We start from the raw sequence: 15,904 nt of genomic DNA, 5'->3' as shown, positions 1-15,904 counted from the left end.
TGGTTACTTGTTGGGGTGTGTGACAATGTGAATGATTTGAGTTTTTATTGAAAACTGCGTAGACTTTGGTGCACATCTGAGAACGGTATTGTAGCTGGAATAGTACCGTTCCACCTACAGTGCCGTTCCGCGCTGGTGGCAAACAGGGCCTACAAAACCTTTCTAGTTTCGTGCTCAGTTCTATACCTTTTGATTGTGTCGTCTTGACACACCATATATTACTGCCTTAATTGGTGGTCAGTTTTCTTGGTCCTCGTGCCAAGAAATCATAGGCCCCGTTTTATTCATTTGATAGATTGCCTGATTTTTTCTATTTACCCAATCTGATATGGTGGTTTAGGGGCTTTTTGTTTGGGTTGCCCATCCCGTTGTTGTAATTTGTTGTTTATGTACCAACACACAAAAAAAAAAAAAAAAAAAAACTGTTGTATAATGGTAAAATGGATTAAAATGCATATTTCACAATGGTTATATTTTGAAGTTCCGAAATTAAGATATGCAAGATGAGACCTTTTGGTAATGACGTAATCATTAGCCAAGAAAGGCCAGTAGCATTTTTGCACAGAATACAAATAATTTGCTAGGTCAACCAAATCTCTCTCTGCAAATCCATTCTCATACCAGATAATGCTTGAACTCTTATCAATAAGTGGTAATATGGCCAACAGCACTCCTTAAATAATGCTTCTTCAATTTCCTCCTTCTATTGCTTGCCCTGTATTGCCAGAAATCAAACATGTTACAAATACTCTTCTATCACGAAAATATATTACAATAAATTAGCATCACAAGAAGAGTAATGTTAGAAGTCATTCTTGTGTCCCTCTTGTGTTACTCTAAGAATGATGTGGCTTCTATAATTACCATTGCTTTGTAATTAATTATTATTAAATTTTGATCAAATGATGATTTTAAAAGCTATCTCATTCTTAGAGCGACATAAGAGGGACACAAGAGTGACTTCTAGAATTACTTTCACAAGAGTGTTTACTTATCATTAATTTTGAATCAACTAACTAGTAACTATCTAGGTCAACTAATTTTGAATTTAACAGCTGGCGAAAGTTGAGCAAGAAAAAGTGAATTACTTGTTAAACCTATACATTTTCATGTATTATATAAAAATAGACTAGGCTGCATGCAAATGATACCCTTAACTTGGCTATTAATATGTATGGAAGGGAAAATTTAAATGATATATGTGTTCTCAGAGCCAGTGACTCTAGTTTTACCAATATCAAGTATGCTAACTTTTTGGCTTTATTGATTTTATTATTTGGTTTATGCTTTTTCTGTTACATGTCATCTGAGGCAGAGAAGGAAAGCTTGATCTCCAAACCTTTCATGGCTCACCAATTGAAGAGAAGCAATGACAACTAAACTATTGGACCTTTGTGGTTCCATGAGATTGACAGGCCATGTGTTAGAAACCTGGCATTTATTGCTACATTGTTGACATTAGACTTGTGTGTGAACTGAATTTATATTCTTGGCTCACTTCCTAATAGCTGAAGCTTTAGGAACTGATGGATTTCAAAATGGTATCAGAAATTGGTTGTTTGAGGTTCTTGGCTTTAATCTTGGTGATCTCATTCTGTTAACTAGGAATTGATGGTTTTTATCAGCTGACAAAAGAAAAAAATGGTCTACTTACCAGTACTGACTGTGTAAAATGAATGAATCAGTTGCCACTTTTTTCCCATCGTCATTACGGTTCCAATGGTAGATTGCATGTGTCCTATTTTTAATCTCCAAAGTAGAATGTCCATAACTGGCTTCTCGGAATGCAGAGTAATCTGGCTGTGGATCTCTGAACCTGCAGTACCAACTAACAATCATTAAAAATGACTGCTACAGGAGCTTAGTCATTGGAGAGGATTAAAACATTTAATAAAAAAAAATGCTACAGATACCAATGAATAAGTTCCACATCATTTTGATACTCATCTTTTGGTAAAAGATTTGGTATCCGTAGCATTTTTTAAAAACAAATTTGTTATTTCTCATAGTTGACTATAAGAGGAACTTGACTCTTTTTTTATGAGTCATCATTATCATTAAGAAAACAATTAAGGGAAACAAATTTTACTCAATCATTCAGTTCAGCTCACCTTCCAGCAAGACCTTCCTGATTTCCTCCATCTCCAACTGTTATGTAAACAGGTGCTAACTTGTCTGGTACAGGGTATCGGTCACCACTTGTTACATTGTAGCGTATATTTGAGATTCGATACTGAAAACAAAAAAGAAATATGCTGAAATTTGGTATTGATCTGTTGTCTGGGCACCCATCTTTGTCAGAAAATCAGCATAAAATATGTTCTCACAGTGGTTATGAACCCAATGGTCCCCCCCACCTCCCATCACTGGTTAATCCATGTCCCCAATTATCATAGAATCAAAAATACATAAATAAACAAACAAAAATAGAAGTGACATGTGATAGTTGGATTAAAGGCTGTTGAGTTGAGTTCAGTAAAAAATGTTTCTAGACCATACACTTTTCTACTTCTGATGTTAAAATGAAGTGTTTACAGTCCCAAATTCCATATTATGTGTTTTATCGGCATCATAAAAACCTCCACTACTGTAACTTTTTTGGAGCATAAAATAAAATCAACAATGGCATATTTATGTCAAGAAATCCAACAAAGTTTTTCATACACAACAACAAATCCAACAACGGATTTGGGCCACACTCATTTGAACAAATTAGAATTTCTGTGCAAAGTCTAAAGCCTTAACATGTAAGTGAATGCACCAATATTACAAGTCCTTATACTTTCATACCTACAGTCTTAGTTTTTGAAGTATATCATAGACTAATTGAATCCAGAACAGCACAGCAATAAATGATATGCATGTACAGAGATGGACAGACCCTATAAAACTACTGCAATCTTAAAATCATATAATTAAATTAAACACTTCAAGTTATGTAGTGCAAAAAAAAAAGAAAACATAAGAGGCAAAGAACCATACAGATCTTTCATAAGCATGGACATGGCCTGCAAAGACTACATCAACTTTGTAACGAATGAACCAACTCTCAAATTCGGCTCGTATACTTTCACCCTCCATGTAGTGTGCTTCATTGCTATTGTAGATTGGAACGTGCATAAGAATAATGAGCCAAGGGGTCTTCTCCCTGTCAACCCTTTCAAATTCTTCCTTGAGCCACATCCATTGAGGCGTGTACTTCACTGTTAAATTTTTTTTATCAATCTTGATGTAAAATATACAGACATGAGAAATCTAGCTTCTGCCGTCTAAAGAGAAAAAAGCAAAACATGTACTTATAAAAATTTAGCAAGCCTTGGTGATTGATTTAAATATAAAATCAAAGGTTTGAATGATCACTAACAAATGTCTGGGTCCCAGAACGTGTTCTTTCCTCAGTGATTTTTAAATACCATGCTGCAGAACCAATTTGGGATTCCATCTCTCCTTTGTGAAGAGATTTATTGTCTAGCTTCCAAATCAAATTTTTTGATTCCACAACTAAAGTCAATATAAAAGGCTATTGTTGCAGTATCCTTTTTTGGTTATATAACCTAACTTTTGCATTTTGATAATAATATACATCCTGTGCGAAATATAGTATTCCGACTTAAAATAAAGTCAGTACAAGTCAGTGCATGATAACCAGCATGTGAACCTCCCATAACAAATGGAGACATAGTATTTACCCTTGGATGTCATATAATACTGTGTTACAAGACAACCAGATGACTTGTAATTTTGGTTTCAAGTGGGGGAAACTCTAAAGCAATAGCTAAAACAACTTCAAGCTCTTGCTCCTTTTTCTGCATTCTACAGTGGTCCTACTGTGCTCTGTTGCAAGACACCAGATGACTCAAGAGGCAAAAGAATGTAAAATTTAATGCCAAGACTTGTTTGAGCTGGTTATCTTTTTCTCCTTCATTATTGGTGAGCATGCATATAGCACCTAAAAACTTGTCCAGAAGCAAGCCCCAAGGAATCGTCATGCAACTGTAATGCCTATAAAGCCAACTTATGTTGAAGGCACACACCTATGACACAATCATACAATAGGATCTACTTTTATATTTTCTTTAATTTGTTGCTGACCCTTTATTCTAAATTTCCCCTCAAACAACATGCTTAGAGTTTTTTAAACTTTTGTTGAAACATAGAAATACTGTTGAAGATTCAAAGAAAATTATCCTCCTAATTCTCATTAAAAGGTTTTCCCCCGTAAATCATGAATTAATCTAGGGTCACAGGCCTGAAAGGCAGCATGGCATTTACACTAGAACTCACTTATATTATCAGTGCCTGAGTTTTTCTTTTCATGTTCTATGATCAGACAAATTTACTTCATAGTAAAAAAAATTTAAACTCATTCATTTTTTTGATAAGTAAAATAAAATAAATAAAGTCATTCATGAAGGTAATTAAATAGCTAGAGAAGAATTTCCATTATTGCATTCATGATTAGAGAACTACTTAATAAAAATTTAAGAACAAAAAAGGAATCGAAAAGTTACCAAATGGTGAATAGCTAGATAGCACAATTATATGAGCAGATGCACGTCTGATGGCATACCAAAGAGGACTGCTGCTTTTGGACGCCATATGAGGTGTAGTATATCGGTGAAGGTAAGATTTAAAAGGAATAACCTCACCCTAAACATATGCATACAAAAAAAGGAATAAAAATAAAAGTCAAAATTTATACAAGAAGATTTGTATGTTGTAGTGTTAAGAATATGAGAATCTTTTAGTAAAAATGACCATGTATAACTCAACTAGATAGCAGAAAGAAAATGTATCAAAAAAAAAAAAAAAAAAAGACAAGAAGAAACAGAAGATAAAAGGTTGGAGCAATTTCAAAACCATACACTTTATGTGAACTATATATGCTAAGCAATTGTCAAATTCTGGACATCACTAAATGTCTCTACATCTGCCTGGTAATCCAGATAGATTCAAGATAAGAAAACAATATACCAAACTCATTTGGGCAAACTTGCACATGCAGATTGAGCAATGGCCATGACTGGAAATCTAGTCATGTCAAGCTGCCTGCTGTTAAGGGGAGAGGAAATGCCATTTGATCTAAAGACCAACGACTATGATCATTTGTTAAAATTGAAATGAATCCAGCGTATATAACTGATCAATGGAAATACAAATTGCTGGGTGTGATAATCAGAAGGTGTAGAAGGACATAGACTTCCTCTAGACTGTTTAAGGCTTTTGAAAATGAGAAAATGGGGCACTATAGGAACAATGCAACACAGAGGTTTCTTCAGAGGGAAAAACTATTTCAAGTAGATATTCTTATGTAATGGATAAACAATATGTCTCATTGCAATAGGCACAGGGTATCGAAGAAGTAATTTAAAACGATCAATAAAAGCTTTAACACTTTACCATATGAGGCATGTACTCTATTTCATGATTTCCTGCAGACCAAATCCAAGGCTGATATGCTGCACTTCGTTCAACAAATCGACCCCATGTGTCCCACCGTAAACCGACATCGACATCGACATCAGAGTACTCATATCTATCAGCATAAGAAAGATCTCCAAGAAATAAGACAGTCTGCCCTCCACTCTGCATGTAATGCTCAAGAGTGGAAAGAGAATTGTATGTCTGGCCCAAATCACCTGCACATACAGAATAAGGGTTCATCAATAAAATCATTGAATTGAGAATGTTGAAGAAACATGCCAGGAAGAAACTTAAAGATAACTGTATCCAGTAAAAGCAGAAAGAAAGAAAAGAAAATGAATTTCTAGAAGCTAGAAGTGGCACCAATTAAGGAATAATTAAGTAAAAGTCATCTTAGATGGTTGGTCGTGCACAACAAAGACCAAGAAATGAAGAATTATGAAGGTTTGTCATGAAATCAAATTCTACTGGAACACCCCGCATTGAAAGAAAATAACTCACCAATGATCCCGAATTTGTAAGGAGCATCTGGATCAATCTTTGGTGGTGTATGAAACCAAAATTCTCGAGAAGAATCACTACTCCCTATCTTGTAATAATACTTGGTGTTATACTGAAAACAAGAAGCCATTTAACTACTAAAGGAAACAGATTAAAAAACAAAGACAAGTCTAAATATGCAACAACAAAGCACAAAATTAGTGGCTTATACCAATTTGGCATACCCAGAAAAGTGTATTTTGGGCATCACACACCAATTGTTGATAGGACCCAAAAGGAGGCATACCAATTAGAGGCTTATACCAGTTTGGCATACCCAGAAAAATGTATTTTGGGTTAGCCTGGGTCATGCCTAGACAAGTGATAAATCTCTTTGCTTGTTGGAAAGGATAGTTTGGTAGTTCTCATAGTGCTACATTGTGGATGATGATTCCATCCTGCATAATGTGGTGTATCTAGAGAGAAAGAAATGACCGTAGCTTTAAAGACCACGAGAGGACAGGGGACTTAAAAGGCCTTTTTCTTTTATATCCTGTACCGCTAGGTGGCTGCCTATGATCACTTTCATATTTTTGATTTTCACGATTTTTTTATTTTTATTTTTATTTTTTCTGGTTTTAAGTGTTTCTTTTGTATATATCCTATGTACTTGAGTTGCACCCCTTGCGCTTTTTAATGAAACTCAATTACTTATCAAAAAAAAAGGAACTCTAGCATATGACATAAGACAAGCATAAATTAGTGTATGTGTGAAAATACAATAAATGCAACAGTATAATATTTATTTATTTTTATCTTGGAATTCCAACACTTAATGTATTTCATCCTAGAGAAAGATTATCTTGTTGATGATAATACCACTTTCCACAATGAATTTGGTATTTACCTTGAGGCCATCAACTAGACAATGATGGATGTAGCCTGACTTATATTTGTAAAAGGTGTAGTTTGTCACTGTTCCCTCAGCAGAAAAGTCATATCTATTCTTTGATGTACCATATTGTACTTTACTGGGCCCTGGTTCATCAGCTGTCACCCATGAGATGATTACAGCCTTTCCATCATAGTCACCTTGGGTGATATGCACCTAATAAAATAGTATAAGTAGACAAGGACGTTATGACCCATTAAGTAGAATAGAAGAGGAAATAGTGAGAAATAGATCATGGGATAGTGACAAGAATTTCAACCATCTTAAAATAAAAGGCCTGCTTCATAAAAATAGAAGTGCAAGTCAGTTGATCCGGCAATAAGTGAACTAAATTATAGCATAGGAATAAATACATCAATCAGTACATGTTGCTTGTGCAAATCGGATGGGGAGACTATTGATCACCTTCTTCTTCACTGTGAGATTGCCTGTTCTTTATGGTATGCTATTTTTAGTCGTTTTCGATTGTCATGGGTCAAGCCTAGTAGTATATCGGGTTTGTTTGCTTGTTGGTGGACAATACGTCGTTCTCAGAGTGGAAAATGGTTCCTCTCAGCCTCATGTGGTGCTTATGGTTAGAAAAGAATGCGAGATGCTTTGAGGACTCTGAGAGACCCTTGGAGGAGCTCACGGCCTTCTTCTTCTATACTCTCTTCACTTGGACAACAGCTTGCTTGCTCCATTAGTGATTAGTTATTATGATTTCCTTGTTCTTTTTTCTTCTACTATTTAGGCGTTTCTCTTGTATATTTCATGTGTACTAAGGTTGCGCTCCTTTGCGCTTTTTGATATATAAACATTACTTATAAAAAAAAAAAAGGAAATACATCAATCAGTGGAATAGAAGTTGTTTTGTTCAACATGTACAAATTTTTTGTTAGTTCCTAAATTGTTTCTCCACTTGATCGATAGTGTAACAACCCAGCATTTATTTGCTAGATTTTAATATTGAGATGGGAATAATAATTATTATTTACTTGAGCGAGTGATATTGGAACAAAACATTAATATCAATTTCTATGAGGATATTTTGGAAAATATGAAATTATTTTATGGTGTAGAATGGGATGGTCATAAGCAAGTTGCCCTTGGAAATATCTTGGAATCTGATTGGTTGGGCTATTAGTGAATAACTGGAAAGTCAAGGGGGAGAATTTGGTACTAAGCCTAATGGGGATAATTCAGCTCCAGAGCATTTTGTCTCGACTCATTCGGGTCAACTAGATTCGCAACTGGTTTCAGGTAAATCACAGACTAAGCTGACCCGATTTTTCACCCAATTCGGATGGATCCGACTTGACCTGGCCAATTCCAGTCCAAGTCAATTCAGCTGGTTCAAATCTGATTCACTCCGGTTTGGTTGGTTCAAGCATTTCTCAGTCAATTCATATCCGGTTTGGTCCGGTTCAAGGATTTTTCAGCCTATTTACAGCCATATTGGCAAGTCCAGGTACTCTTCAGCCATGTTTCCTCCCTATTCAGCACATTTTGTTTCTGTTTCTCGTTTGGATTGGTGGTTTGTTTGCTGGTTGTATTTTTTGGTTGTTGGTTTTGAGTTTGGTTGCCGGTTCTGTGTACTGGTTTTTGGTCGCTGTGATGGAGACAACGTCTAGTACAACTTATCCTCCTGACTGGCATGTAGTACAGATAACTTCCATTAAGCTTAATGGAACTAACCACATACAATAGGATAGGTCAGTTGAGGTATTTCTGCAAGCCAAAGGAAAAGACAGCCATTTAACTGCTGGTTTGCCTTCTGCCTAACTTTATTTTTGTTCAGACTGCTAAGGAGGTTGGGCTTCATGCTAAGGTATTGCAGTTGAGAAAGGGAGGTTGGTTGTGGAGGTATCATTGCTGAAGAAGCAGAAAGGAGCTGAAAATTATATGGCTCTTGTGAGTATTTTTCTTTACAGCAAGATGATAAAAATCTGGAGAAGAGATATTCGTTAATGATCCAAATCTGTGATGAGCTCAATCAGTACCAGTTGATTACATATATTTGGCATATGAAAAAAAAGCATAAAAACAAGCATTAGATTCCTATCCGCTTTAGTTTATTATGATCTTTTCCAAGATAGGTGGAAATCCCTTAAGTTGACATGTAGCATTAGTAAAGGTTTAGTTCAAGAATCAAGGATGATTGTTAGTTAGAGACTTTCCTTGTAAGTATTGATTTTAATATTAAGGTACATATTGGGAGATTTATCTGGCTATTAGTTATATGTTGGAACTTATTTGGATATATTGTTGGAGGATAAACTTGGAGTTTATAAACTCTTTAAGTATATTGGACCCAGATATTACTTGCAGGGGAAACATATATCAGAAATGATTTCAAATTTATAATATTTGGATCATGTTTGACTTCATGTATTTTATATTTGGGGGAGGTGTCAAGGGGGAAAAGGCCGTTCAAATTCGAAAATATGTGGCTTAAAGCGGAAGGGTTTGTGGCTTTAGTGAAACAATGGTGGGATTCCTATGTGTTTCAAGGTACACCGAGTTTTGTTCTCGCTTGCAAGCTCAAGGCCCTGAAAATGAATTTGAAGACTTGGAATGAGGAGGTGCTTGGCAACATTGGTAGGAATAAGATGATGCTTCTTGACGAGCTCCGGGTGTTAGATGTGAACGAAGAAAGTAGGGCCTTCGATGCGGAGGAGTTAATGAGGAAGGCGGAGGTGGTTCGAGAGTTAGAGAAATGCACTCTTATGGAGGAGGTGAGTTGGAAGAAGAAATCTAGGGTGAAGTGGTTGAAGGAAGGGGACAAGCGTACTAAATTCTTTCACTCCATAGCCAACTCTAATAGAAGATACAACTCTATAGATAATCTTATGATTGGAGACAATCCCTCTTCTAATCCGGCCGAGATTAGTGAGCACATAGTTGAGTTCTATCAAAAACCGTTTACTGAGCAATGCAGTTGGAGGCCTATGGTAGATGGTCTTTCCTTTGATTCCATTTCGGAGGTATAGGCTAGTTGGTTGGAGAGAGACTTTGAAGAGGATGAGGTAAGAAAGGTAGTTTTCAAGATGAATGGCAATAAGGCGCCGGGTCCCGATGGGTTTTCTATGGCTTTCTTCCAATCTTGCTGGGAGGTTGTAAGGGAGGACATTATGAAGGTGTTTGCTTTTCATGCAGGTGGGTTGTTCGAAAAGAGTCTCAATGCCTCTTTCATTTCGCTTATTCCGAAGATTCCCGGTGCTATTAATCTCAAAGACTTCTGGCCGATTAGCCTTGTGGGAGGCATCTACAAAATCATAGCCAAGGTTTTAGCAAACAGATTGAAGGAAGTTTTGGATAAGATTATTTCCCAGTCGCAAAGTGCTTTTATTAAGGTTCCAGGGGATTAAGACAAGGGGACCCCCTGTCTCCGTTGTTGTTTGTTTTTGTGACGAAAGCTTTGAGCATGATGATTTTTGCGGCAGTTCATGGGAGGCGACTAGAAGGCTTCACGGTCGGTAATACTACCATCTCACATCTTCTGTTTGCTTATGACACTTTGATTTTTTGCAATGTTAGGCCCGCCCAGTTACGCTATTTGTGGAGTTTGTTTTTGCTGTTTGAAGCTGCTTCCAGTCTGAAGGTTAATTTGGCTAAGTCAGTGTTAATACCAGTGGGGAATGTGGAGCAAGAGGGCATGTTAGCCAGTATTCTAGGGTGTGGGGTTGCCTCTTTGCCAGTAAAGTATCTTGGTTTGCCGTTGGGGGCCTCGTTCAAGGCTATGCATATTTGGGATGATGTGATTGAGAAGATAGAACGTCAGTTGGCCGTTTGGAAAATGTTGTATTTGTCAAAGGGTGGTAGGGTCACGCTAATCAAGAGCACTCTCGCTAACTTGCCTACCTACTTTTTGTCTCTTTTCCCTATTCCGGTCAGTTTTACCAAAGACATTGAGAAGATGCAACATAATTTCTTATGGGGTGGATTAGGTGAAGAGTTCAAGTACCGCTTGGTGAAGTGGTCGAAGGTTTGCACGCCAATTAAGGAGGGTGGGTTGGGTATTATAAATTTATGGGTGTTCAATCGTGCTCTGCTAGGGAAATGGTTGTGGCGTTATAGTTCGGAGAGAGATGTTTGGTGGAGAGTTGTGGTAGATGCAAAGTATGGAAGTTTTTGGGGAGGGTGGTGATCTTTCGAGCCTGGAGGAGCTTGTGGGGTGGGGTGAGGTTATGGAAGAATATTAGGAAAGGTTGGGACATTTTCAAAGGCTTTATGTGATTTGAGGTGGGGGATGACTAGGGTTAGATTTTGGCATGATAGGTGGTGTGGAGATACGGCTCTCAAGATAGCTTTCCTTGGTTTATTTAGTATTGCTTGTGCGAAGGAAGCCTCAGTTGCGACTAATTTGGAGGTGCTGGGTGAATCCAATCGGTGGAATGTTAGGTTTTTTAGAGAGGCTCATGATTGGGAGGTGGAGGTATTTGCTTCTTTTTTCTAAGTGTTGCACTCTACTCGAGTGAGACAAGGGTGTGCAGACAGATTGTGGTGGATCTCCTCCAAAAGAGGCCGTTTCAAGGTCAAGCTTCTCTTTGCTTCCTTGACCTGTACTGAAGGGAGGAGATTCCCTAGGAAGAGTGTGTGACAAACACAAGCTCCTTCGAGGTGATCTTTTTTGTGTGGTTAGCAGCTTTGAGCAAATTTTTGACCCTAGATAACCTCAGGAAGTGACATGTGATTGTGTCGGTAGATCATCTTCTTCTTCATTGTGAGGTAGCTTATGCTTTGTGGTGTGCCTTTTTTGGTCGGTTTGGGTTGTCTTGGGTGATGCCAAGACAGGTTTCCGATTTGCTCGCCTGTTGGTGGTCTACGGGGAGGAGGGGGAGTGCTGAGGTCTGGAAGATGGTGCCTACTTGCTTCTTTTGGTGTCTATGGAGGGAGAGAAATAATAGGTGCTTTGAGGACTTAGAGGGATCCTTGGAAGCCATTTTATACTCTTGTTTTCATACTTTGTACATTTGGACTGTTGCACATGTCTTTCCAGTGTCGATTAGCTACGATGATTTTCTTGTTCGTTTTTCCCTTTCTAGTTAGGTGATCCTATTGTATGCTCCCAGTGTACTTTGGGGCGCCTTACGCTTTTAATAAGACTGGTTATTACTTATAAAAAAATATATATATATTTGGGGATGGCGAGTTTTCCATTTGTGATTGTTATGGATATTATGGAACTCTAACTATGTTTTCACAAAAAGAAGCCACAAAACTTCTCTCCCTCCATAGACACCAAAAGCACCTTTATTTCTCTCACTCAAACTATGTTTAAAGTACGGTGTTTACTATATAATTGTGGGTGGATTATCTACCTAGCTAGAGGAATATTATTCTTAAAAAACTTCTATAAGTTTTCTTTAAGAGGTGATATTTTTAGCATGCACCATGCCTGATTTGAGTTTGAGATGTGACAAATAGCACCTTTAATTTGCTTTGGAAATGGAAACCTGAAAGTGGCAGAATAGAAACAAAAGTCCTTGCTCGGTTGCAAAGCATGGTATATAAAAAAAATAATGGCATCGATAAGCTCTTTCACATTTTTCTTTTCAACTTCAGTAGAAGTAAATGCTTTTTCATTTTTCTATAATGTTGTCAGATGATTATTGAGAATACATAAACAAAATGCAAGATGCACATTTCCACCTATATTTCTCCTGATATTGCCGGGCTTTCTATTGCAACTATTACCAAGAACGAAAGCTTACTTGTTGTGGTGCATTATGACCCTTTGGAACTGCAAAGGCGTCGTTGTCAAGAGGGATGTCAACAGATGGCCACTCTGAGCGAATGAAAGTACTTGTGATCCCTGCATTCCTGCTATTCACAGAGCTCAACAAGACAAAGGAAATGAAAGCGAGTAGAACCAACAAGGACTGTGTCCTAGAAACCTTTGGCATGATTGTTGATCAACCACCCATAAAAAGTATAATTAACTGCATCCAAGAATACGAACTAAGTCAGCAGTTGTGAGGATAAGTAAACCACCAATAAATGAATATCATCTTATACTATTTGAAATACTTGCTTTGGTTCAGACTAAAATAAACAACAGTATAATGGCTCTAATCAGTGCACTTTCTAAGTAGTAATACAGTAAATAAAATAAACAGAAGAGAGGGAATTTTTTTTTCTTCTTTTTTTCTTTCTTTTTTGCAATTTTTGATGCCCATTAAACGTTCAGTCAAAAAGAGAATGTTTCCAAACAATTACTACCATTCCCATGCCATTTCTCTTCAATAATTTAAATCACATTGGAAGAACAAGGGCAAAAACCTGTCTAAGTTCAAGCATAATGAATAATTAACTTTAAAAGAGACAATCTCCTCATTTGCAGAAGCGGAGCTCAGCAAGCAACTTTAGATTATTAATTTACACAACTCTTACAAAGATTTTGTCTTTCCCTTACTGTAACTTCAACCCAGACCTAAATCAATTTCCACCTCACATCTTCCCTAATAGTCAACAATAATTGCCAAACCTCTCAAAGCTCCGCCCCGAAACTTCATGGTGCAATCCATACGAAATCACATCAACATGACAAACAACCATTTATTCATAAAACATAAAAACAAACAAAAAAATAATAATCCCAGATGATTTAATCAAAACCCATTATTATTTTACCCTCGAGCACGATTCTCATTCTTCAAAATCAAACACAATTTAGCAGGATCAATAACCGAGATTCAAATCTTTCATATATTTTCAATCTCAAAGCAAAATCGTTGGTTGAATTCCTTGTTCCACCGATACAAACTGTCTAATCAACATCAAAGCAACGTATTGAATGAAAACAAAAAAACATACAAAGTATTTGAGAAGTTAACCGCAACAGAAGTAGAAAACAACTTGCAGCTTGAGCCCCACCGTCAAACAAAAATGGTATCAGAGCATCATGCAGAAATTCTCAACGTACACGGAGAGAGAGAGATATAGAGCGACCACCGTTGAGCACTGTCGAGCTTAATAACGGATAAACGAAGGGAAGGCGTATGTTAGTAGGGAGGGGTGGCGTAGCGTAGGTTAGAAAAAACTGTTTTGTCGCGTAGCTCATAGTTGGCTTAAAAGCGAAGGGAATATATTCTCTTCGGGATGAGCATCAAGTAACGTGGCAGTTCGTCATTAGCGGATCAACGGTAATGGACCAACGTAGCCATTCGGCCCATTTCCATGTCCCTGATGCAATGACTATCCAATTGCCAATTGGGACTTGGGATCATGATTTATTGTTTGATTAGTTGTCTTTGTAAATTATGATGGGAATCTTTGGCGGCTTATCACAATGCCCAAAATATCTCTGCCTTCAACATGAAAATTTTATTTAAGAATGATTTTGTTATTAATATATTATTTGATTTCCTTATTTAATGCTATCAATTATTGTAATACTTGTTTCAAGAATAGAATGTTGGAGATTTTAAGAGAATAAAACGATATTAATGTATTTCTCAATTACTTATTTATCATAATTTGGGGCCTTAATTAAATGAGGTTTGATACGGACATAACATAAATCTAACTCGTGGCCAACTTTTCTCCTACGTGTAAAATAAATTTGAATTTTAAACCAAATAAATTGTCTTTTTTTTTTTTTTTTTTTTTTTTCAAATTTTCAGAATCCCAAAATCCCCCTATCAATTTTTTCTTTTTTAAATTACACGTAGGAGAGAAGTTGGCCATAAGTTAGATTTATGTTGTGACCTTAACATTTTCCTAATTAAATAATGATAAATGATAAAGGCACAATCTTTTCACACAACTTTAGCCCAACTTTTCCTTGATGTGGTCATTTTTTTAAAAAACAAAATAAAAAATAAAAATAACATCCTATGTGGTCTTTTTTTTTTTTTTTTTTTTTTAAAATGGTCATTTTCTTCATAATAATGACCATTTTTTTTAATATAAAAAGTGACTATTTTTATGAAGAAAAATACTATTTTTTTATATAAAAAAATACCAAATAAAAAAAGGACCACATTTGATGATATTACTTAAAAAAAAAAAAAAAAAAAAAAAAAAAAAGAAGAGAAAAGTTGGGCTAAAGTTGTGCCTTTATCATACATTTTAAATAATATTGATGGTAGTTAAGGCCTTATTTTTTTTTTTAATTGTAAAAATCTTCATTAATGTTTATTAATTGGAGGTCTTATTTAATTGGCGGCCTTAGGCGGCCTCCTAATCCGCCTAAGGCTCCAACTGGCCCTGCCCATACCTTCTAGAAGTTACGATTTTGTGAAATGATGTCACAATCTTATGAAATTGTGGCACATTTCTCAAAATAATATATTATATAGAATTGTGATACACTATTTGGAGAGTAAATTTTGATTTTTTTTTTTTTTTTAATTTTGTAAAGTATAGCATTTCTCTTGTTTAAGATATCATAAGGGGAACAAGGCATTGTAACTAGGGCTAGTAGTGCCTCAATCGGGCTGATCAAAACCTAGGTGGCCCAGTAGTGCCTCTTCCCATCATTCATGAAGAAGCCCAAACAATAAGGGCTAAATCAAGTGGGTCCGGTTCATGACAAGTGAGAAAGGTCAATACCAACCCAACATACAAAGTCCAACTAGATATTTGTAGGTCGAAGGTAATTTTCTCCAACCCAGTTTGGAGGAAATTTTTGTCCTAAAAAATAAAGAAAGTGAGAGATGACACTTATCGACTATTGAAGTAGGTTGAATGAAATTTCCTTAAAGGAAATTTGTGTCCAATAAATAATATCCATGAGTTCTTCTCTACATTATTCCAACAAAAAAAAAGCAAGATCTTTTATCCCCAAGCGACCATAATTCCAAAAATCACAATCCAAGCACAAGCTAAGCAAATGCTTAAAACATTTAAAGTAAGAGAAGACCCAAAACAATACCTAAGAAAAACATCAATACTAGGAGAGAAGAGGGATTAATCGCTCACTATTCTACTGGGGAAAAGTTGATCATGTTTTGCAACCACTAGGTTACATCTTTTCTCCCTTATTTACTCCCACTTTCGTCGTTTTTTATACGTTTAATGTACATTATTGTTTGCAATATCGATTGATGAAACATTCAAAGT

General features: G+C 36.3%; 1 protein-coding gene across 3 annotated transcripts; it reads right to left on the bottom strand.

Annotated features, from left to right (window-relative positions):
• Positions 1-409: 409 nt before the first annotated feature.
• LOC132165414 (bifunctional purple acid phosphatase 26) lies at positions 410-13,810 on the bottom strand. Of its 3 annotated transcripts, none has more exons than XM_059575961.1 (10): positions 13,715-13,810; positions 12,553-12,780; positions 6,812-7,012; positions 5,926-6,037; positions 5,401-5,639; positions 4,512-4,650; positions 2,983-3,203; positions 2,112-2,233; positions 1,655-1,816; positions 410-715 (listed from the first exon to the last, which is right to left on the bottom strand). In XM_059575961.1, the coding sequence occupies exons 2-10, from the start codon at positions 12,742-12,744 to the stop codon at positions 643-645; spliced, it is 1,461 nt and encodes a 486-aa protein (XP_059431944.1). In that variant the 5' UTR covers positions 12,745-12,780; positions 13,715-13,810; the 3' UTR covers positions 410-642. The 3 variants fall into 3 exon arrangements, with proteins under 3 accessions (XP_059431944.1, XP_059431942.1, XP_059431943.1); XM_059575959.1 differs by having other exon boundaries at positions 13,655-13,809; XM_059575960.1 differs by having other exon boundaries at positions 13,675-13,809.
• Positions 13,811-15,904: the final 2,094 nt, after the last annotated feature.

This window comes from Corylus avellana, chromosome ca11 (assembly GCF_901000735.1).
Source record: "Corylus avellana chromosome ca11, CavTom2PMs-1.0".
Lineage (NCBI taxonomy): Eukaryota > Viridiplantae > Streptophyta > Magnoliopsida > Fagales > Betulaceae > Corylus > Corylus avellana.
Note: the sequence above shows the minus strand (reverse complement) of the source record. Positions and strands in the feature narration are given on the sequence as shown.

What these genes read in the sequence shown, in the direction of transcription:
- LOC132165414 (XM_059575961.1), bottom strand. Translation starts at nt 12,744, where the DNA reads ATGCCAAAGGTTTCTAGGACACAGTCCTTGTTGGTTCTACTCGCTTTC. An exon ending in TAGAGTACATGCCTCATATG is followed by an intron (nt 4,651 to 5,400) that starts GTAAAGTGTTAA and finishes GCATATGTTTAG; the next exon opens with GGTGAGGTTATTCCTTTTAA. An exon ending in CAGGAAGGTCTTGCTGGAAG is followed by an intron (nt 1,817 to 2,111) that starts GTGAGCTGAACT and finishes TTGGTACTGCAG; the next exon opens with GTTCAGAGATCCACAGCCAG.